This window comes from Melanostigma gelatinosum (assembly GCF_949748355.1).
Source record: "Melanostigma gelatinosum genome assembly, chromosome: 9".
Lineage (NCBI taxonomy): Eukaryota > Metazoa > Chordata > Actinopteri > Perciformes > Zoarcidae > Melanostigma > Melanostigma gelatinosum.
The window spans coordinates 3,422,879-3,446,918 of NC_136642.1; the positions used below are offsets into that span (position 1 = coordinate 3,422,879).

General features: G+C 44.9%; 2 protein-coding genes across 3 annotated transcripts in view; one reads left to right on the forward strand and one right to left on the reverse strand.

Moving 5' to 3' along the window:
- Window positions 1-481: 481 nt before the first annotated feature.
- On the forward strand, window positions 482-14,768 carry ptpn23a (protein tyrosine phosphatase, non-receptor type 23, a). Its single transcript, XM_079275178.1, has 24 exons — window positions 482-676; window positions 2,256-2,330; window positions 3,125-3,252; window positions 3,643-3,719; window positions 4,654-4,703; window positions 4,829-4,960; window positions 5,032-5,112; window positions 5,215-5,346; window positions 5,451-5,498; window positions 6,133-6,189; window positions 6,277-6,335; window positions 6,436-6,515; window positions 6,911-7,025; window positions 7,117-7,182; window positions 7,578-7,723; window positions 8,090-8,407; window positions 8,501-8,655; window positions 8,828-9,159; window positions 9,346-11,782; window positions 12,042-12,226; window positions 12,342-12,446; window positions 12,569-12,707; window positions 12,900-13,013; window positions 13,513-14,768. The coding sequence occupies exons 1-24, from the start codon at window positions 593-595 to the stop codon at window positions 14,110-14,112; spliced, it is 5,715 nt and encodes a 1,904-aa protein (XP_079131304.1). The 5' UTR covers window positions 482-592; the 3' UTR covers window positions 14,113-14,768.
- A 28-nt stretch (window positions 14,769-14,796) lies between these two features.
- scap (SREBF chaperone) overlaps window positions 14,797-24,040 on the reverse strand; it is a 45,177-nt gene continuing 35,933 nt past the window's right edge. For both annotated transcript variants that reach the window (XM_079275179.1, XM_079275180.1), the window contains exons 22-23: window positions 17,383-17,589; window positions 14,797-17,248 (exon numbers count right to left, since the gene is read on the reverse strand). In XM_079275179.1, coding sequence (XP_079131305.1) covers window positions 17,003-17,248; window positions 17,383-17,589 — 453 coding nt within the window. In that variant the 3' untranslated portion in view covers window positions 14,797-17,002. The remainder of the gene's footprint in view (window positions 17,249-17,382; window positions 17,590-24,040) is intronic.

Here is a 24,040-nt window from a genome sequence, read left to right on the forward strand (position 1 = left end):
CTGAAACTAAACTAATCTAAAGAAAATGTAAAAACCGGTTAAACGATTTGGCTCTGAAGTGATTGTTTCTTAACATACTATATCTAGTTACATGTGACTACTGTTGTTTCCCTATATATTTATTAATTTTATTTCAGGAAAAAAACAAAAGTATTTGGTATCTGTAAACACATAACAAATTTAATGTTACAGTGCAATGTTACCTACATTTTTTAAAGTTTCTGACTTTGACAACTGATAAAAGTGTAATTTTTCATGTTATCTAAAAGTTTCCTTGTTATACTGTTAGATAATTGGCCAAAGTATGTGCGGACTTGATTTCAAGAATTTAGATTAATCAAAACAAATGTTGTGGCAATTTCCCCTCTGGTCTTTGGGCAGAAATGGGAGAGGACGGACTACATTTCCCACAAACCCACACGGCGGATATAGCGAGTTTACGTCACGTGCAACCAGCTTCCGGTTGAGGTGTAAATGGATACATGACACAGTTGTTTGGAGGAAAGCTTTTTCTTCGTTAACGTACACAAAACTACCGACGTGGGTTTTGACACTGTAACGGCCGACAGTCGCGTGAGGACTCGGTGCCGCGATGGAGGCGGTTCCCCGGATGCCGATGATCTGGCTGGATCTGAAGGAGGCTGGGGAGTTCCAGTTCAGCCCGGCCGTCAAGCAGGTGAGCTGGGGTGGGGAAATGGAAGCAACAGGGCTGAGGTCGAAAGTCAACCAAACAGGGATTATGGACGACTGGATAACCCAATAAAGAAGCCCACGTTAGCCACCGTTAAAAACACACACTGCATGCCGGGATATTTCTTAACCTGGCCAGCTAGTTAATAATCTGAATAAATCTCCCAGCGACCACCGCCTTTCTTTTGCTAACGTTAGCTTCACGCTAGCTAATATAATAATAAGCTAGCAGCTCATGTCGAAGTTAATAAGTAGCGTCAGCACTTCAGTAAAGTGGCTAACTTAACAGTTACTCGTAAATAAACCTGTTTAACGCGTTAAAGGCCGAAGTAACGAGCCGTGGTTCCTCTCGGCCCAGTCAGTCGACATGGAGAATAATAAACAGTGATCTCATTGTCACGTGTACCTGCCTACAGCAGTGTGACCTAGAATCCCTGCCAAAGGAAACACTTATCAAATACTAAATATTTAATTTGCATGTCACAGCAGAGTCAACACCTTCAAGATAAAGTAAAGTAGTGGCTAAGTTATACCTGTTACCTGTCTGACACAAGCAGGTGATTAAGAGTCGTGTAAAATAGAAAATAAGGAAGACAACAAAGTGAACACAAAAGACAAGAGGAGATATATGTTTTCACATTATAATGATATAACTACCTGATGTTTACAAAAGGGGTTTCACATAGATGACAACACTGAAAAGCTCATCCTACTTCCAAGCTAAACGGTGTGTGTGATGTTTACAAGAAAGAAAATGCCAATTATTCAAATGCTTCTTGCGTTTTCTTTCTCAACCATTTCCCAGCACCTTCCTGGTGCAGATTAAATACCAGCTCTGTGCCCTCTTGGGTTACTGTAACTCCTCTTGGTAATACTCCTGTGAGGGATTTTGCAATCGACTGCCCACAACACCGTTATCTAAGAATGCTGCTTCACTTGTGTCTGCAAATGTCAAGATGAAGTGACTTCTAACCTCAATATTAATATCTGAGGTCTACAGGTAGTATTGAACTAACATATAAGAGGTTAACGGTACATTTCTTACAGGCAAACTGCCTCGATTATCAGTTAAAATTATACCTAATTTAGTTAAACTTTCATTTGATTACGCGGACAAAAGGCAGAATAGCTCATATTTGTCTTGTGGAAGTCGGGACAATGGCTGCCTGTGTTGTTGTTGTTGTGTCATTGTGCTTTCTTTCCAGGATGCCTGTGACTCTCCTGTTGTCCATGATTTCACCATAGACAGAAACAGAAGCACCAGTAAAATACAACGAGAACGTCTGCAGGGTTGCTCACCTCCATTAAGGAGCTTGCGTGCTTGTTAAAGTGTGCTCAAGGGGACGAGGAAAGCCTTTGCAATGCATGATGGGAGAACTCCAGAGGCTATAAATTCAAGATCTAGTCTCATGCTCAGGGCAAAAGATTAGCATATTGATGAATTAGGGTCGGTTTAGAGACATTTGAAGTGACTGTTAACGGTTCTCCTTCATGTCTGATATTGTATTGTTAAAGCCGAAGCCTTCATAACATATTTATTTAAAGATTTCTCTCCTTTCCTCCAGTTCATCTTGAAGAATTATGGAGAGAATCCAGACAACTACAACGAACAGCTGAAGAAACTGGAGACTCTGCGGCAGGTGGGTTGTGTGTGAAACATCAGCAGATGTTTTGATTAGATGTGTCACTTTTAATACAGCAAAGAACAACAACAGTTCCCTGGTTCCAGGCCTCGGTTCCCTCGGGTGGGTGTGCGCGTGTTTCGTTTTATTTCCTGAGGGACATTCTAATGGCAGATGAGTGCAGTTAAAAGCTCAATCTGACCACGAAGTGATATGTGCTTTGTTTTACTCTCTGTACTGTTTGTGTGCCGGGTCACACATCCATCCAAGTCCAGAGGAAATCTAAAAAAGAGCTCTTTGGAAACGCCACGAAGAGACTGATTCGTCCTAAACGTTAAATACTAAAACTACTGTAAAGAAAGGATTACATGCTGTGGTTGGGTCACAGTGAGTTTGCAGCCGCTGTGATTCTGTAGCTGCAGCGGTGAAGAACAGCTGATTAAACGTGACTCCATGAACACTTAGTGTTTCACCCGGATGGTGATGGTTTTTCAGGACGTAGCGGTACATGCTACAGCCAGCTCTGTGCAATTAGCTCAGGCTACTTTACATGATGAACCTTTGTAAGAATGCAGAACAAAAATATCCTGATTATTTTTCGTTGGTTTGATGACAATGAGAGTGACAAAGCTTGGGAAATTAGACACGCCTACAATATGAGATCAGTGTATTTGATGCATGTTAACTATGAAGACATGCAGAATATACTATTCATGTTTTCCTATAAATTACATGTTTGGTCTCAACATATGTTACAATTAAGCTGTACGTGTTTTCAAATATATGGTTATGATGGTCGATTTGTTTCACAGAGTGCGGTGAACGTGACGAGAGACTTCGAGGGATGCAGCACGCTGAGGAAGTACTTCGGCCAGCTGCATTACGTCCAGAGCCGAGTGCCCATGGGAACGGGCCAGGAGGCTGCTGTACCCATCTCATGGTAGTCTCTCACACACACACACACACACACACACACACACACACACACACACACACACACACACACACACCTGATAACTGCGTTTTTATTTGCCGATATGAACCTTTTGTTTAATAATAATGATGAAAATCTTGAACTTCTCTTCTGTGATTTCTTGAGCACATGATTTGTAAGATGGTGTATAACTAGTATGTCTAACATCGTCGCTGTTTAATTTTTCAAATGATCCTCACTGTTAACAAAACGTTTGTGTGTTTGTATACACACTCACTCTATTGTGTGTTTGTATACACACTCACTCTATTGTGTGTTTGTATACACACTCACTCTATTGTATTTTAATGTTGTACTCTGTAATAAATCCTGAATTAATCTTTTGTTTGGTTGCAGGACGGAGATTTTCTCTGGAAAAACAGTCACCCACGATGACATCAGCTACGAGCAAGCCTGCATCCTCTACAATCTAGGTGAGTCAAGCCATGTCGAGCAATTCATCGTCTTCTTGTTTTACACTCGACCGGTTAACACAACCAAACTGTAAGATTCTATAATTTTCTGTGTGAACTGGTTAAAATACAATTTGTGACGTCACTAATTTAAATCCTAAAAGCTGTGATGTTTTGGTCAGAAGCCCTTAAAACAGCTAAAACTAACTCGCGTGTTGATTGCTTCTTTTTACATGGAGCTCCTCTGCAGTTGCATTTGATCTGCTGATTATTTTCCTGATTAATCGATTGTTCAATTAAACTTCCGGTGAAAGGCACCAACGGTTGAGGTGAGGTCTCCAAATAGCTTTTCTCTTCTAATCAACGGTAGAAAACCCAAAGATATTCAGTTCACTGTAATGTAAGATCAGCAGAAGCTGGAACATGTTACATGAACATTGTGCTGACTAATCAATTAGTTGATTTAATCGACAGATCTGTAGTTTACACAAAAGCACCATTTTAGTTTTTGTGTTTACCAGAGATGTGACTTTAAGTTTATATGAAGTAAGTCAATCAGCATCAAAGAAATCTTAGTCAAAACAATTCAATAACGTTGATATAAAACGTTCGTACATATCGTACTCGTCTTTAAGATACGCCTTTATTTTGAAATTCCCATGCCACGCCTGTGTCCTCAATTCAGTTCAAGCGCACCGTCCTTCCTTCAGAGCTCCGTCATAAGACGATCAAATCAGACCCCTAGCCACATGGCTACATCATGACTTTCATTGTAACTCCAACTGGATTTCTGTTTCTAGCAACTGTTCTTTATCAAACAACAGAAATGCCCTCAGAAAACTGAAAAGTTGCTCACTGCAATGAAAACTGCAGCCAAATGCATGGAAAAGTATTCAAGTATTTCTGGATTCATGAGCGTGAAACTGAACAGAACCTATCTGTGGATTCTCCGTAGGGGCCCTGCACTCCATGTTGGGAGCCATGGACAACAGGGTATCTGAGGAGGTGAGACACACGCACACACACACACACACACACACACACACACACACACACACACACACACACACACACACACACACACACACACAGTGTCACACAGTCCCGCTGACTCTCTGCTCTCCGTCCAGGGGATGAAGGTGTCGTGTACGCACTTCCAGTGCTCGGCGGGGGCTTTCTCCTACCTGAGAGACCATTTCAGCCACAACTTCAGCGTGGACATGAGCCACCAGATCCTTAACCTCAGCATCAACCTCATGCTGGTAGGTGACACGCACGCACACACACACACATAGAGACATGTCTCATCCAGCTGTGTGTATCTGCCTCTCAGGGTCAGGCTCAGGAGTGTCTTCTGGAGAAGTCCATGTTGGACAACAGGAAGAGCTTTCTGGTGGCTCGCATCAGCGCTCAGGTCAGCTTCTTACCATTAGATATGAATCTCATTTAATTCTATCGCATCATGTCAATCAATGATTCCAATGTTGGAGGTTTATAAGTGGATGTGGTGCTGCAGGTGGTGGATTACTATAAAGAGGCCTGCAGGGCGCTGGAGAACTCTGAGACGGTGTCCATGCTGGGAAAGATTCAGAAAGACTGGAAGAAACTGGTCCAGATGAAGATCTACTACTTTGCTTCTATTGCACATGTGAGTCTAAAGAGAGCGAGAGAGCGAGCGAGCGAGAGTGTATGAACGTGTCTGTGTGTTGTCATTTGATTATTTAGTAACAGTTTAGTTTGTTCTTTTCACAGCTTCACATGGGGAAACAGGCCGAGGAGCAGCAGAAGTACGGAGAGCGGGTAGGACCAAATTTCCAAACTAGGATTTGTTTTTTCCTTCCACTGTCGATGTGCTGCTGATCACAGCATTGTTCCAGACAGAAATGAACGTGTCTCTGGGGAATTAAACCGTTTCTTGCAATACTTTGCGAGATCTTGCAAGTAATTAAACATATACTAGTTTCTGCAAGAAATACAGAAATAAATCTTGCTAATTTTCCATCAGTTTTCTGTCTGTAAAGCCTCAACACTGTGTATCACGCTCAGCGAGACCACTATTTCATCTCACAGCAGCACAGAAATACTCTGAAGGTTTTGCTCCACTTGTCACAAAAGCTGCAGCAAATTCACTTTGATTTTGGTTCACAATTAGGGATTGATATTGACACCATGTGTAAGCCCATGTTGCGTAGAAGGATGTTTCCGCTTATTGCTGGTGTTTCCACCCTTCTTATAAATAAGCATTTTACAGACATTACAACCAGCACTGTTGACGTCTTTCTTTGTGAAATGAAGCTTCTGTAAGCTAGTTTTACAGTCTTAGTAAGCTGCCTTCCCTCCTGCTAAATGTCTCGATGTATTCTCTATCTCACTCCAGTTTTCCTCTCCCCTGCGTGTCCTCCTGTTGCTCACCTAAATGTTCTGTTTCCATCAGTTGGCATACCTGCAGAGCTCTCTGGACAAGCTCACCGAAGCCATCAAGCTGGCAAAGGTAGAATGCGACCCTGCATCGCACGATTAGATGATTTAGTGTCACCGCAACCCCGTCTTTAGTTTTGTGTTTTCTTGGTACAACCAGGGACAACCTGACAGCGTGCAAGACGCCTTGAGGTTCACCATGGACGTTATCGGGGGAAAGTGAGCAATAACTCTCGTGTTATTTCACTGGTGTCTTACTCTTAAATCAAAAGCTGCAGAAATACAGTTCTAGTTAGAACGTTGTCTTTTTCACCCGCAGGTTTAATTCAGCCAAAAAGGACAATGACTTCATCTATCACGAGACGGTTCCTTCTCTGGAGACTCTGGCCTCGGTCAAAGGTAACGGCAAGAAGCTGCAGTGGGTTCTCCTGCACCGTCTTTATCACGTGTGCATGCAAAGCAGCCTTTGCATATAGATGTAGTTTGTTGCATGTACCGGTATGTATGCATTGTTCTGTGTTGTGTGTCTATGGACTTGTTGAGCTGGGTGTGCTACTGGTTTGTGCAGCTATGTGACTCACCAGGTTTCACTAATTTAAGATCTTGCCTTTTATCCAAAATGCTATCATTGGTTCTTAAACCGGCTGGCTGCTGTTAAGAGGACAAACTAGAGCGGCTGTAGCTCTCCTGCTGTTGATTTTGGTCCCTCGTGTTCGGTTGATCGATCCTCTGCAAAGTCGAGCTCATGTGTTACTGTGATGCCGGTAAAACCAGCTGCCCCGTGTCCTCCCAAGGTGCCCCACTGGTGAAAGCTCTGCCAGTCAACCCCACAGACCCCAGTGTTACTGGACCAGACCTGTTCGCCAAGTTGGTGCCAATGGCCGCCCACGAGGCCTCCTCGCTGTACAGGTTGGCACCTTCAGTGGACGCCAAGTATTAGACAAGTGAAGAAGAGCGAGTTCAGTTTGCTGATGTCTGCGGTTATGTTTTCTTTTTCCAGTGAGGAGAAGGCCAAGCTGCTGAGGGACGTCATGATCAAGATCGAGAGCAGGAATGAAACACTAGAGTGAGTGTGTGTGTGTGTGTGAGTGTGTGTGTGTGTGTGTGTGTGTGTGTGTGTGAGAGCATAAGGAGCTTTTCTGCTAAATAAATGAGCTAAGTTATTCATAACTTTGGCATTGAAATTCTAAATCAGCTTTTTTCAATTTAGGACTCCAAATGATGATTATTTTCATCATCAAATGAACTGCTGAATTTATTGATTGGTCTATAAAAGTTTCTTAAAGAATATGAATATAAATTGAATCTAAAATCAGTGGACATCTTGCTTTAAGAATCCATCGTTTTCCAGATGTTGGTACCTTTTTCATCCTCAACAGTAAAAGAGATGTACTGAAAGGAACAGAATTGTTGTCATCATTGTGATTTAACCAGACCTCACTGTCTCGTCTCCTCCTGCAGGCAGTTCATGGACTCTCTGGGCTTGGAGCCGGAGTCGGTGGACAACCTGGACATGTACAGCCACATCCCTCCGGTCCTGATGGAGAAGTGTGCTGCTCTCAGTGTCCGACCCGACACCGTCAAGAGCCTCATCCAGTCCATGCAGGGTCAGCGCGCACACACGCACACGCACACACACACACACACACACACACACACACACACACACACACACACACACACACGCCTTGATTTATGGTCTAATTGTCCCTGATTAGCCAAAACAAATTAACAAACGGACGTTCTGAAGAAAAACCTTGACTATTTTGAGAATAACTTTAACGTTATATTTGTTTTGACAATTACATTAATCATATGCATACAAGTTTCAATATACAGTAAACTCACATTCCAAACTGTGGGAGAAATTATTCTAAGTCGTGTTTTTTTTTTTGCCATATTTTCATGATTGTTTGTGTGTTCTCTGCAGCTTCAGGGTAAATAACGGCCGTCACATCTTCTTGCCTCCGTAGGGCTCTCGGGCGTCTTCACCGACGTGGAGTCTTCGCTGAAGGAGATAAGAGACGTCCTGGCGGTGGACGAGGCCGGCAGGCGAGCGCTCCAGGAGGTGGGCGGTCCCGCTGCGGGCGAGGTGCACCCGGCAGCGCAGGCCCAGGCTCTGGCTGAGATCCGCAGGGACCTGGAGAAGTACATGGAGGCCCACGAGAAGGCCAGTTTTACCAACACGGAGCTCCACCGGGCCATGCACCTGCACATCAGCAACCTGCGTCTGCTGGGGGGGCCACTGGACAGCCTGAAGGAGGCCCTGCCCCGGCCCCAGCTCAGCGAAGGTGAGGGTGTGTGTGTGACGTAGAAGGTTTAGCACAGTAGCCTCATTTAGTTGAATGAAAGTTTGATGAAAGTCGTTTTCTGTATGCGTGCAGAGGAAGTAGCAGGGCTGCAGTGTATGAAGCGGATCCTGGGGAAGGTGCAGGAGATGAGGGAACAGAGAAGCTCTTTGGAGAATCAACTCCGCGACCTAATCCAGCAGGACGACATCACCTCCACCCTCGTCACCACAGAGAGGGCAGACATGAGGGTATGTGGCTGACCTGTGACTCCCTAAAGCCAATGCAGATTGTAACTTCAAGGAAGAGAGCTTAAAATTGCACCAGAGCCAGTAGGTTTTGTGTCCGCTTGTGGCTGAAGTATCGTAAGTCTTTTTTAAAAAGCATTACGCTGACACCTCTAACTAAACGGCGTCCTTTCAGCGTACATTTGAGGAGCAGCTGAAGAAGTACGAGCAGGTGAAGGTGCACATCGAACAGAACCTGGCAGCGCAGGAGAACATCCTGAAGGCCCTGACGGAGGCCAACGTCCAGTACGCCTCGGTCCGTAAGGGCCTGAGCCAGACGGAGCAGCAGTGGAACGGCACCATCCAGGGACTGGTGGGCTCCTACGAAGCCTACGAGGACCTGATGAAGAAGTCTCAGGAGGGGAAGGAGTTCTACGACGACCTGGAGGCCAAAGCGTCCTGTCTGCTGGAGCGAGCGAAGACCCTGTGTCAGACCAGGGCCGAGGAGAGGAAGCCCGCCTTGGAAAGGTGAGGCACACATTTATAACGATAAAGTTTTAATTGCAGGAGTGAGGTTCTTGAAAGTTTTGAAATCTGAAATACAAGAAAGCTGTATTTAGAGTTGTGGTGGATTACTCGCACAATGAGGATCTGGTTTTGTGCCGTCAGATCCTTCATTTACCGACACTCTCCGTTTGTTTGTGTCCTCCTCAGAGAGATCCAGAAGAAGCCTCCAGTACGACCAACGGCAGCCAAGCCCTCCCTGAAGCCAAAGGCTTCGGATGTCCACTCGGCCGGCTCCAGCCTGGATGATGCAGAGTTGGCCCAGCTGAGTGCAGCCATCTTGGCCTTGGGGGGCGACCTACCCGAAGAGCTCCGCAGCCTCCCCCCTGACATGTCCTCTTTCCCCTCCTCCGCCGCTCGTCTTCCCGGTCCCGAAGCCTTCATGCCCCCTACCGCGAGCTCTCAGCCTTGGCCTGGTGCTCCAGCTGCTGGTCTTGCTCGCTTCCCTGCCAACCTGCCTCCTCCAGAGCTCCTGGCGCGGATCGCTCAGTTTCCTACTTCTGGACCGCTGCCACACGGACCCCTCCCTCAGATGACTGCACAGATGCCTCCGTCAGGTTATCGGCCACCCCATCCTCAAGCCCCCCAACCTGGCCTCGTAGCCCCGACCCCAGTCCGGCCTTCTACCACCATCGTGGATCACATCCAGGCCCCTATCCCCGGCTACGCCCCGGCACCACAACACCACCATGTCCCTCCTGCAGCCTCTACTGGCTACAATGTACCGCCACAGATGGGGGCCTACCCCCAGTTCATGCCCCGACCAGGAATGCCCGTTCAAGGCCCACCACCGCAACCACAGCAGCAGAAACAGCCGTACCCTCAGCCCATCGGGCATCCACTGCCTCAGGGGTACCAGCCTGGGCCAAAGGCTATGCCTGGTCCTCACCCTCATCTCCAGGCTCAGCAAGGCTACCATCATGGATATATGCCCCCTCAGCCTGGCGTTCCTCCCCATTACCAGCAGGTGTTCCCGGGGCAGCTGCAGCCACATCAACAAAATGGCTATCAGCCCCAGCCTCAGCTCCCCCAAGGCTACCAGGCTGCACCGGGCTATGCACCCCAGCATCACCCTCAGATGATTCCAGGCTCCATGCAGAGGCCACCTCAGCATGTACATCCACACATGCCCCCAACTTCTCAGCCAGCACCCCCTGTGTCTCAGCCCTACCTGCCCCATCCCCACCAACAGATGCCCCCTGGACTCCCTCACCAGCACATGATGCCACAACATCAACAAATCTCAATGCCCCCTAATGCCCAGCACATTCCGCCCCACCCACAGATGCAGATACCAGGTGGTCCCAGAGCACAAATGGCCCCCGCAAGTCATCCAATGCCGCCAGTCTCGCAGAACTACATCCCCCCTACAAGTCACCCCATTCACCCGACCCTGCGGCCTCAGATGCCTCCAGCCTCACAAGCTCACATGGCCCACGGTCCTCAGGTCCACCTGCCAAGGGGCCCAATGCCACAGATGCCTCCCAGTGCACTACCCCCACAACATCACCCCCATCCCGGACAGCCGCCGATACCAAACATGCCCCAACAGCCCATGCGGATTCCCATCCAGCCCCAGACTCAGCCCCCTCATTCTGGGGGAGTGTGCTACCCTGGAGGGGCTCCCATGATGCCTCAGCAGCCTCTGGCTCCACAGCCTGCAGCTCCCCAACAACCTCAGGCTCCTCTTCCCATGACCCACCCGCAGCCCTCCACTATGTATCCTTCAGCTCCAGGAGCTAATGTGCCTCCAAGTGCTCCACACGTCCCCGACGCACAGCACATGATCCAGCCGGCTCCCGGAGGTCCTCCAGCGGCTCAACCACCCAGCGCTGTCCATCCTTCCCCTTCGCCTTCCCCCTCCCCATCTCCCTCTCCAGGTCCTACTTCTCTGAGTCTGAACCCCCAGCAGAGACCCACGCCAGCCCCCGCCCCTGGAGGCGCAGCTCCTCCCACTCTTCCCTCCGCTGTCTCTCCCTCCACATCGTTGTTTCAGCGCCAGAACTCAAGCACAGATGACCTCCTCTCTTCGAGCCCCGAGAGTCAACCAGGAGGCCCCAAGGCCCCCACCAATGTCCTCCAACCCACCAAGGCTGACCCGCAGGATGGGGAGCGTCGCAAGAAGAGCTCCCAGGGGGTTCTGCTGATCCAGGGTGACCCGTACCAAGCGCCGGAGCGCGTCGCCCGTTTTCACGGCGAACTGGAGCGCTACAGAGCCCGGGTGGATTCTCTGGAGCAGCGCTCGGAGAGCGAGGGTGGCCTGTCGGTGCTGGACGCCCGCTGGAAAGAGCTACAGGACCAGCAGGAGAAGGACGCCCGCCAACTGTCCATCGCCATCGCCCGCTGCTACACCATGAAGAACCGTCACCAGGACGTCATGCCCTATGACCTCAACCGCGTGGTGCTGCAATCGGGCAAAGACGACTACATCAACGCCAGCTACGTGGAAGACTTGTCGGCGTACTGCCCACGCCTTATCGCCACGCAGGCTCCGCTCACCGGCACGGCGGCGGACTTCTGGCTGATGGCGTACGAGCAGAAGGTGTCACTGATAGTGATGCTGGTTTCAGAGCAGGAGCTGGAAAAGGTACGGAGTTAAGTTTAGTCCGCGCTGGGATTAACATGGAAGTGATGAAAACAATGTATTTATAATAAAGAGGGTTATTTTCTTTCTGTTATTCATGATATTTAGACTTGCTGAAACATTTAGTTTCATGGACATCTATTGACATTCAGCTGGTCTAGTCTATTGTTCGATACCCTGTAAAAGTCATTTCCTCGTCCGTCTCCTGTCCTCTTGTTGCCGTCTGTGTGTGTTTTGACGTCGTCTCCTCGATCTCTCTCAGGGAAAGGTCGCGCGCTACTTCCCGACGGAGCGCGGCCAGCAGCTCGCTCAGGGACCAATCACGCTGAGCCTCACCACGCAGAAGACGACGCCCACGCACGTGGAGCGCATGATCAGCCTGCAGTACCGCGACCAGAGCCTGAAGCGCACCGTCGTCCATGTCCAGTTCACCTCCTGGCCGGAGCTGTGAGACACTTATTTTTGGTTTCCACAGAAACGCACACATGGCTCTGATGGTGTGTACAGTTTGTTTTTGGGATTCATTGTTCGAGAGTCATCGTCTATTTATATTTTTCATCAGGGGTCTTCCTGACAGCAAGAGCAAACTGCTGCGATTCATCCAGGAGGTTCACGGACACTACCTCCACCAGAGGCCCTCACACACACCTGTCGTGGTGCACTGCAGGTGAGTGTGTGTGTGTGTCTCAGATTGCGAAATGATGCCTAAATAGCTCCTGAAAACAATATATGCATGTATGTAAACAGTGTTGCTAAATAATCAGCGGCTGTCCTCTTTGTCTGCCTCAGCTCGGGCGTCGGACGCACCGGCGTCTTCTGCCTGCTGTACGCCGCGCTGCAGGAGCTGGAGGCGGGAAACGGGATCCCAGACCTTCCACTGCTGGTGAAGAAGATGAGACAACAGAGGAAGAACATGCTGCAGGGGAAGGTCAGACACACCTCAACATACTGCAGAAGCTCTGTATTTCCATTCATATCATAGGCTGATGGTTATTGTTTACATTTATTTATAAATCACACTCTGGCTTTAAAACTCACCAAGCGCTGTGAAAATAGCAGGATGGACATTCACTGCTCGGAGTGAAGACGTATTTAAATATTCTCTCTTGTCCGTCTCCAGCTCCACCTGAAGTTCTGCTATGAGGCCGTGTTGAAGCACGCTGAGCTGGTCCTTCAGAGACACGGCATCACGACCGCCACCTGCAGCAAGACCTCCAGCTCTGCAGCCACAAAGGTGCGACAACACTCACCACTCACTTTAGAACACCAGCTGGTCAAATACTGTGGATATGGATCTGGTACCAGCAAATTAACTCAAACTTACTGGTTATGGTTCATGTTATATTGTTGTAACTCTGAACTTCAAATAAAACCAGAACTATCCGCGTGAGAAGTGAGAGAAAGTTTAATGTGACTCTACAGTGTTTATTATTTACAAGTCTTTGTATTCAAACTGTCCTCAAACTGTCCTGAGTTGTTCCTCGAGTGAACTCTTTGAATTATTCCCCGGTAGCTTCAATCATTCTCACTTTAGTGTTAATGTTGTGTTGTCTTACATTTTGCTCACCTGATTGTTCCAAAGGACTTCTACGAGTTGTGGTCAGACGAGGTGGCACTCTTATTTCTAGTAGAAATAAAGGTTTATTACCATGATTAGTTAGTTTATTACTATTATTAGTTAGTTTATTGTCATTATTATTAGTTTATTTGTATCTGAACCTGTCTCTCTGCAGCCTTACTCCAGACAGGAGTCCCAGCAGGACATCGTCCTCGGCGGTGACATGCCCATCAGCTCCATCCAAGCCACCATCGCCAAGCTCAGCATCCGGCCTCCCAGCGCCACAGACCCCGCCATGGAGGCCCCCTTCGGCCCGGAGGGGCCGGTCGGCGCCGTCCTGCCCGGCCTCGACTCGCTGGGTGACGTCCAGCCGCTCCAGGAGCCCGTCCCCCCCACAGACCCCCAGCCTCCCTCCTCTTTCAGCCTGCCTCTCATCTCCCCGACCCACTCTCCTCCACCGCCGCCCAAAGGTCTGGACGCCGTCTCCCCCTCCACGCCACCGGCAGCCGACCACCAGGAGGTCCCAGAGCTCACGCCCGACGTCGTCAGCCCGCCTCTGGCCTCCTCGGCCCCGGCTCCCTCGTCCCTGGAGCTGCTGGCCGCGCTGACGCCCGAGGCCTTCTCCATGGAGGGAGGGGGCAAGGGGAAGCAGCGGGTGACCAAGCAGAGCTTCCTGCAGCCGGCCGAGGGTAAGGGTCTCCACGGGACTCGAGGGGAGGAAGGAGACGACCCGCTCAGTAGCCTGGACCCGCTGTGGAGCCTCGGCAAGCGCTGAGCCCGCCCCCTCTCTCTCACTTTACCACCAGGCGTCAGCGGAGGCCTGGAGCTCGTTCTAATCCTGCTTTTTAAAGAAGAAAAACTAAAGCACTGAATCCCGACAGTTTGAGACATTTTAGCGGTGTTGATTACCAAGACGTGCCTGGTGGCACCCGGTAGGGGTTCAGTTTTGAAGTGGTGGGGGGAGGGGTGATACCTGAGGCACAAACATACTCCTCCTCCCATCACTGGTGGCTTCTGGGACCCGATCGCTATGCACTCGTCTGTATTCCTTCACTCCTGTCGCTCTTTGCTGCTTCTCTTTCTAGATGTTTCTGCACTCCCAGCGCCACATCTGGGCCCCTCAAAAAAAACAAAATCCCAGCATGCACTCACTTTCATAACCCCCCCCCCCCCCCCCCCCCCACACTTTTCCACAGGGTGTGATGGTTGTTTCTTCGGCCGCTCCCTTCTGCGATCGGTTTGTTGACCTGGAATAATGGATGCATGGCGAGTTGCAGGCAGGAGCGACGAATCAGCACGTCTTAACCAAGTTGATTATTTTTATTCATCTGTAACACTGTAAATATCTTAAATACAGTTAGACTATTCCAAAAAGTTATTCTGGTAAACTTTCACGAATCGTTCGTTATCGTATAAAATAATTAAATAAATCCAGTAGACAGACAAACTTGTGGTATCAAAGCCTCTTTATTTGGAAATTAGTACAAAGTCTTGCGTGTGTTACAACATCGTGAATAAGTTACCTCCACTGCTACAGCCTGCGCACATCGTAGCCGATGAGAGGATTTCACACAGAATCTGATTTGTACTTGTTCCGGCAGCCGGCGGAGCATCAGATGTGGACCACAAAGTGTTAAATAGCTGTCGTCATTGTGAGGATGCAGCCGCAGGAAATTGAATGAAGGAAGGTTAGAAGCAGCAAAAACAAACGTTTACTAAACGTGAATCGAGCGTAATTATTAACTGTAGTGTTGTATAATGGATTATTATAACGTGTGATGAACCAAAACATTGAAAATAAGCTAAGATTGCTAAGCTCTATTGAAGTCAGCGCCACACCGACCCTCCATCTTTAAAGGAAGAGTTCGACATCATGGGAAATGTTTGTATTTGCTTTCTGGTGCAGAGTTAAAGATCAATAACATATCAGTTAAAATATGAGCTTACAGGTTAGCTAAGTGTAGCACAAAGACAGGAAACGGGAGAGAAAAGCGAACTACCAACTAACTAACTTAGCATCTGACCGACAGCCACTGTCCTGTCTTTATGCTAAGCTAACTGGCTGTAAATTAACCGTTATCTTAATACTAAACTAGAGTGGTATCAATCGTCTCATTTCACTGCCAGTAAGCGATTCATGTTGAGCATCTTGGTACGGGATAAAAACGTCCCACTATTGACTTGTTAGTTTTATTACTTTATCAAAGTATTCAACAGATTTGAGGTACAAACCAGTAATTCATCATTCCATCTCTTAGCTCGCCGTAAATATAGAACTGATTCTAACAATAGCTTAATGAGCCAATTAGACAAATAGTATCGTAAAACCTCAGGAAGCCATTTCCACAAGCGTCTCATGAGTTATTCGGATGCTGTTTATTTCTGCGTATTATGTATCGTACGCTGTTGCGCGCCAGTGTTACGAGATCACATTTGGACTTCATCAGTAGAAATTAAAAAGTGCGAAGTAATAAGAGTCTGAACATAATGTTCCTCAGTGCAAGACAACTGCTAACGGTAACTAGCTCTACTGCTGTAATATTATTATTTGTAATATTAGCTGACTGACACACTGACTGTCTATTGCTTCACATTGTCACCGAGCGGCTGCAGGTTTACAGACGGACGAGACGGGTCAGAATGAAAACCCAGGATTGGAAACAGTTGAAGTTGAACCGGTTACAGTAAACAGCAATGTTTAAAAAAGAAAAAAAAAATCTCTAAAGGGCACAATTTATTCAAAAAATACGACAGCCAATGTAAACATGATGTCAGCTAACGACAGCCTGTGCAGAACAAAGTCAGGATTCTCATCCAAAATTCAAGCAGTTTAGAAAACGGAGGTTTACATTTATTTCATTATTTCCACATTGTTATAGTCTTGTTTAAAAACTGGGATTAGCCATTCATAAACAAACTGTTATGAAAAAATGTATCGCTAATAAATAATAGATTTATAGATATAAAAACAGCCTCCTATGGAGGTTTACTTTACACAGTAATCATCACTTATCCCACACACACTTCAAGCATTACCAATCTATTTTTGTTCTCAGCAGTGTTATGCCATAAAAAGGGCGTTGATTCATTCATTCAGTCTCCAGAACACACTCACTCACACTATAACTGCGCAGCTCACCCTGAGCTCGCTGTGGCTGCACTTTGCTGTTTAAGCGAAAGAGGCAGCAGGAATATTAAAAAAAAGAATAAAATAAGGAGAAAGTTTTACCTTCCTCTCTGGGCGGGTGGGGTCACAGTGAAGCCCCACCCATGTAAGCAGCATAGAGGGCAGAGCCACAAAACAAACACGCATTAAAAAAATTAAAATAAAAAGCACAAACTGGTGACTAGTGGATCCTCTTTAAGTGTAAAACATCCAGCTTCTCTTGAACGGACCTCAGGACCCTCGTAAAATGTCCACAATTCGGTATCAAAAGTACGTCACCGCCCTGCAGGTTGCACAATCAGTCCTCAGCTCTTTGTTTCCTCATTACATCCACACAAAAAAAGAGAGCTTCCTATGCAGAGGGAAACCGGTCGAGTCATCGTGTCTCCTTTGGGTGTCAGAAACAACGAAAGTCGAAAGGAAGAATGGGTAAAGGATGTTCTGAGCGCATGTTTTTTTTTGTTCCCACTGACAACAACCGCCGTCCGTCCGTCTCTCCTCAGTCTAGTTTTTCCAGCACAGAGGGAACGTACACCAGGCTGAGTTCGCTGCCAAAGTCACAGATGATGGCGGCGTTGTCGAGCACGAGCAGCTGCCGGACACCCTGACCGTCGCTGCTCTGGCCGAGGTAGACCGTCTGCAGCAGGTCGCCGAAGTTCAGGTCCCAGAAGGAGACGCAGCCCTGGCCCCCCGTCACCAGGAGAGACTCGGAGATCACTCCCAGACTGGCCCCGCAACCCGCCTCCTGGTGAGGAGAGGGAGGTAAGCGAGAGTATCGATACAGCTGCAGTGCATTTTTTATTCTTAATTCACAAGTTAAAAAAAGGTTAAGAAGGAAACTGCTGGTGATTGGTGCCATTATGAGGCGTTGAACTGTACCTGCTGTATGGAGTAGAGCTTGATCCCGGTGCTGCGGTCCCAGATACAGATGAGGTCATCCAGTCCCGAGCTGATGACACACGAGGTGGTGCAGACGAGCGACGTCACATCGCCACGGTGACCGTAAACATGGCTGACGCGACTCCCTGTCAGGACGTCCCACAGGCAGATGGCGCCGTCTTGCCCACCGCTCGCCAGAACCATCGTCTGAGGAGACCAAGGACAAGTCAATTATTTTCTTTATGACTTCTTGAATGACATTTTACGCTTCACTGCACTAATTTTTCTACATGGGATTTTCATAGTATAGAATGTTGAAAAAAAGGAAAAAAGTATTGCAAAATAATCACATAAAAAGCACTTTTTAGACATAAGTAGAAAAATATCATGAAAAATCTTTCAGAAAATGCCATAGCACAGTATGTCGAATAATGTTGATGAAGTCATAGTATAGCGTGTCGAAAAATGTAAACAGTCATAGTATAGCATGTCAAAAAATGTAAACAGTCATAGTATAGCATGTCAAAAAATGTAAACAGTCATAGTATAGCATGTCAAAAAATGTCATAGTATAGCATGTCGAAAAATGTAAACAGTCATAGTATAGCGTGTCGAAAAATGTAAACAGTCATAGTATAGCGTGTCGAAAAATGTAAACAGTCATAGTATAGCATGTCGAAAAATGTAAACAGTCATAGTATAGCGTGTCAAAAAATGTAAACAGTCATAGCATAGCATGTCAAAAAATGTCATAGTATAGCATGTCGAAAAATGTAAACAGTCATAGTATAGCGTGTCGAAAAATATAAACAGTCATAGTATAGCGTGTCGAAAAATAAACAGTCACAGTATAGCGTGTCGAAAAATGTAAACAGTCATAGTATAGCATGTCAAAAATGTAACCAGTCATAGTATAGCATGTCACAAATGTAACCAGTCATAGTATAGCATGTCAAAAATGTAAACAGTCATAGTATAGCATGTCAAAAATGTAAACACAGTCAAAGTATAGCATGTCAAAAAATGTAAACACAGTCATAGTATAGCATGTCAAAAAATGTAAACAGTCATAGTATAGCATGTCGAAAAATGTAAACAGTCATAGTATAGCGTGTCAAAAAATGTAAACACAGTCAAAGTATAGCATGTCAAAAAATGTAAGCAGTCATAGTATAGCATGTCGAAAAATGTAAACAGTCATAGTATAGCGTGTCGAAAAATGTCATAGTATAGCGTGTCGAAAAATGTAAAGAGTCATAGTATAGCGTGTCAAAAAATGTAAACAGTCATAGTATAGCATGTCGAAAAATGTAAAGAGTCATAGTATAGCGTGTCAAAAAATATAAACAGTCATAGTATAGCGTGTCGAAAAATGTAAACAGTCACAGTATAGCGTGTCGAAAAATATAAACAGTCATAGTATAGCGTGTCGAAAAATGTAAACAGTCATAGTATAGAATGTCAAAAAATGTAAACACAGTCAAAGTATAGCATGTTGAAAAATGTAAACACAGTCAAAGTATAGCATGTCGAATAATGTAAACAGTCATAGTATAGCATGTCAAAAATGTAAACAATCATAGTATAGCATGTCGAAAAATGTAAACAGTCATCATTTAGCATGTCAAAAATGTAAACAGTCATAGTATAGCATGTCAAAAATGTAAACACAGTCAAAGTATAGCATGTCAAAAAATGTAAACACAGTCATAGTATAGCATGTCGAAAAATGTAAACACAGTCATAGAATAGCATGTCGAAAAATGTAAACAGTCATAGTATAGCATGTCGAAAAATGTAAACAGTCATAGTATAGAATGTCGAAAAATGTAAACAGTCATAGTATAGCGTGTCGAAAAATGCAAACACAGTCATAGTATAGCATGTCGAAAAATGTAAACAGTCATAGTATAGCATGTCGAAAAATGTAAACAGTCATAGTATAGCGTGTGAAAAAATGTAAACAGTCATAGTATAGCGTGTCTAAAAATGAAAACAGTCATAGTATAGCGTGTCAAAAAATGTAAACACTCATAGTATAGCATGTCGAAAAATGTAAACACAGTCACAGTATAGCATGTCGAAAAATGTAAACACAGTCACAGTATAGCATGTCAAAAAATGTAAACAGTCATAGTATAGCATGTCGAAAAATGTAAACAGTCATAGTATAGCGTGTCAAAAAATGTAAACAGTCATAGTATAGCATGTCAAAAAATGTAAACAGTCATGGTATAGCGTGTCGAATAATGTAAACAGTCATAGTATAGCGTGTCAAAAAATGTAAACAGTCATAGTATAGCGCGTCGAAAAATGTAAACAGTCATAGTATAGCATGTCGAAAAATGTAAACAGTCATAGTATGGCATGTCGAAAAATGTAAACACAGTCAAAGTATAAGTCATAGTATAGCATGTCAAAAAATGTAAACACAGTCATAGTATAGCATGTCGAAAAATGTAAACACAGTCATAGTATAGCATGTCGAAAAATGTAAACAGTCATAGTATAGAATGTCGAAAAAAGTAAAGTCATAGTATAGCATGTCGAAAAATGTAAACACAGTCATAGTATAGCATGTCAAAAAATGTAAACAGTCATAGTATAGCATGTCGAAAAATGTACACAATCATAGTATAGTATGTCAAAAACTGTAAACAGTCATAGCATGTCGAAAAATGTAAACAGTCATAGTATAGCATGTCGAAAAATGTAAACACAGTCATAGTATAGCATGTCGAAAAATGTAAACAGTCATAGTGTAGCATGTCGAAAAATGTACACAGTCATAGTATAGCATGTCGAAAAATGTAAACAGTCATAGAGTAGCATGTCGAAAAATGTAAACACAGTCATAGTATAGCATGTCGAAAAATGTAAACAGTCATAGTGTAGCATGTCGAAAAATGTACACAGTCATAGTATAGCATGTCAAAAACTGTAAACAGTCATAGCATGTCGAAAAATGTAAACAGTCATAGTATAGCGTGTCTAAAAATGTAAACAGTCATAGTATAGCATGTCGAAAAATGTAAACACAGTCAAAGTATAAGTCATAGTATAGCATGTCGAAAAATGTAAACAGTCATAGCATAGCGTGTCAAAAAATGTAACCAGTCATAGTATAGCATGTCGAAAAATGTAAACAGTCATAGCATAGCGTGTCAAAAAATGTAACCAGTCATAGTATAGCATGTCGAAAAATGTAAACAGTCATAGCATAGCATGTCAAAAAATGTCATAGTATAGCATGTCGAAAAATGTAAACAGTCATAGTATAGCGTGTCAAAAAATGTAAACAGTCATAGTATAGCATGTCGAAAAATGTAAACAGTCATAGTATAGCGTGTCAAAAAATGTAAACAGTCATAGTATAGCGTGTGAAAAAATGTAAACAGTCATAGTATAGCGTGTCAAAAAATGTAAACAGTCATAGTATAGCGTGTGAAAAAATGTAAACAGTCATAGTATAGCATGTCAAAAAATGTAAACAGTCATAGTATAGCATGTCAAAAAATGTAAACAGGCATAGTATAGCGTGTCAAAAAATGTAAACAGTCATAGTATAGCGTGTCGAAAAATGTAAACAATCATAGTATAGCATGTCAAAAAATGTAAACAGTCATAGTATAGCGTGTGAAAAAATGTAAACAGTCATAGTATAGCGTGTCAAAAAATGTAAACACTCATAGTATAGCATGTCAAAAAATGTAAACAGTCATAGTATAGCATGTAGGGCTGGGCGATATGGCCTAAAAACAAAATCTCCGATTTTTTTACAAAAAATCCGATTCACGATTTAAATCGATTTTTTTCCCCCCAAATTTTTGCAGATGACAGAAGCTGTTGAAAACAATTTTTTATTTAATTTTGTGATGATTTTCCCAAGTAGGTTGATAAAAATAAAGTGCAAACAAAACCTGAACATTGTAGAAAGGTGCCTGTAGTATACAAAAAGTATTTGGTCACTCTTTTGTTTCCCTGAATCATTTAAATATAAAATTAAATTAAACATAACATTAAATGGCATTAAATAGTAGCCTTCCATTGTAAACAACTGTGCAAATGTAACTTTTTACAGTAAGCTTTTCTAACTGAATACACTGATACAAACACAGCATGAAATGAAATGTATGTGACCCTTTAACATTCACATTTTCAAAAGTGCAACATCTGATCTAACAACATAACATATTTTGCACAGTAAATAAGTGCATGTAAACAAAATCAAGTGCATTCACAACATAACCAACAGTATTAAACAGTAGTGCATGTTTTTTCTAAATATTTTTTGCCAGGAAGACAAGCCTTATCTACTACCTCTGGCTTCAGGCATGCACGGTGGCATGTAACAATGCCCCCCCACACACTGAAAAGCCTCTCAGAGGGGGCACTTGTAGCTGGCACAGAGAGGTATTTCTTTGCTAAAGTACTTATCCTTGGAAAGTTAAGTTGGTGACGCTTCCACCAGTCAAGTGGATCGGTGTCTGGGTCAACCTGCTGGACCACAGGTCAGTTGTTGCGGAGTAGAATGACATCCCCTCCAGCTCCGCAGAGATCCTTTGGCGTGTACTATTGTACAGCCGAGGCAAGGCAACGTCAGAAAAATGTTTACGGCTTGGTAGCACGTATCTGGGGTCCAAAGCTTTGAGAAGGTGAATAAACCCCGGCTTTTCCACGGTGTATATGGGCACCATATCTTTTGCGATATACATCGCGACTGCATCCGTGATGGCTTTCCACCGGGCACTCTTCTTCTCATGCGGAGTACAGTTGGTGAATGTCTCCAAAATGCTGGGTTGTTGTTGTGAGGTGGCGGCGGCGTCGCTTGTGCTCCCGCGGTCCTGCTCCCTCCTCAGGGCAACAACACCTCTCCCACTCGGCAGCATGCTTCTGTTTGAGGTGCTGCATTAAATTTGTTGTGCTGCTTGATTTTGTAGCAATGGAGTGGTCTCACTGACGTCACGATCTCCTTAGTTACCAGGTCGGTCGGCCATGTTGGAGTACATACAGATCCTCCATGGCGGCGAGTAAACAAGGAAGTGCGGCGAAAATACCATACTTTGAACCACTGGATAGTGCATCAAAGGTTCGCTACCTGGCCAAATTGAAGGTTATTGGTAACTTGGATCCTTATACGATGAGTGCAGATCGTTTCAGTGCCGATCCTACTTACCTTCCATCGGTAAACTACGCCAACATCTACACGTATCTCGTGAACACCCCCAGTCCTTACACGAAAGACGAGCTGGAGTGCTACAAAGGGCTCGACGCTGATAATCAGTTTGTCAGTGGATGGGTCCGAGACGTCAAAGCAACGGTCGTCGAGAATTCTCATCTCGTCATTGGAAGGGTAAATATATACAGATCTGGTCCGATATTTAGCAATATTCAATGTTTACTCAGCGCAAACAGACACGTGTGTTTGTTTACATTGTACGTGCATGTCATTGTGTGCGTGTGTGTAGGAATTCACTTTCAACTAACTCCTAACTTCATCCCCCCCCACACATATATATATATATACACATATATATATATACATGATACGACGTTAAACTCATATCAAGCAATGCTGAGGCTGCATCTCTGTGTTTCGCCTGTTGTACACGCTCGACACATCTCTGGCACCGACTGCTGTCACGGGCCGATGAAGCTTCGGTAACCTTCTCATGTCCATGTTTAATTTATATTTCCTTTATTAAATACTGTTCACAAACGAATTTGCAAATAAAATCACTGACCACTTATAAAGTGATCCGCACATACTCGAGTGTACCCCAAATTCGATTCCTTTATATCCCGAGAGATGCGCGACAGCCATTTCTGGCGACGTCGCTTGGATAGCTCCTTCGTGTAATTTCCTTGATGTGTAATAACCGCTGGCAAACCAAAGAATGATTTCTTGTCTCTATCAGCTCTGCTGCCACAACCAAAGACAGCACAAAAGTTCACCATGATCGATAGGTTCTGCGACTCAGCCGTGCATGCCAGTGGCTGTGTGTACTCCAACATGTACTCCAACATGGCCGACAGCTAAACTGTGACGTCACACGAGACCACTCCATAGCTTTTAGACAGACCTTACATCGTGGTGCTGTTTGTTCTGTGTCAGATGACACGAACCCGAACCATTTCCAGACCACCGAAGACACATTCTTCCCTCTCTTAAGAACGAGAGCTTCACTGCTGGCCGCCATTGTTTTCGTTTGTAAACAATGCGCGCGCACTCTACTACGGGAACCCAACGGGGGGGAGGGGTGGGGGCGATTTTCTCGATTTTCAATAAAACACATCGCCTTAAAGCACACATTCGAATTAATCGATTAAATCGATTTATCGCCCAGCCCTAATAGCATGTCAAAAAATGTAAACAGGCATAGTATAGCATGTCGAAAAATGTAAACAGTCATAGTATAGCATGTCAAAAAATGTAAACAGGCATAGTATAGCATGTCAAAAAATGTAAACAGGCATAGTATAGCATGTCGAAAAATGTAAACAGTCATAGTATAGCATGTCAAAAAATGTAAACAGGCATAGTATAGCATGTCGAAAAATGTAAACAGTCATAGTATAGCGTGTCAATAAATGTAAACACTCATAGTATAGCATGTCGAAAAATGTAAACAGTCATAGTATAGCATGTCGAAAAATG

What these genes read in the sequence shown, in the direction of transcription:
- ptpn23a (XM_079275178.1), top strand. Translation starts at nt 593, where the DNA reads ATGGAGGCGGTTCCCCGGATGCCGATGATCTGGCTGGATCTGAAGGAG. An exon ending in TGGCTCGCATCAGCGCTCAG is followed by an intron (nt 5,113 to 5,214) that starts GTCAGCTTCTTA and finishes GTGGTGCTGCAG; the next exon opens with GTGGTGGATTACTATAAAGA. An exon ending in ATGGACGTTATCGGGGGAAA is followed by an intron (nt 6,336 to 6,435) that starts GTGAGCAATAAC and finishes TTTCACCCGCAG; the next exon opens with GTTTAATTCAGCCAAAAAGG.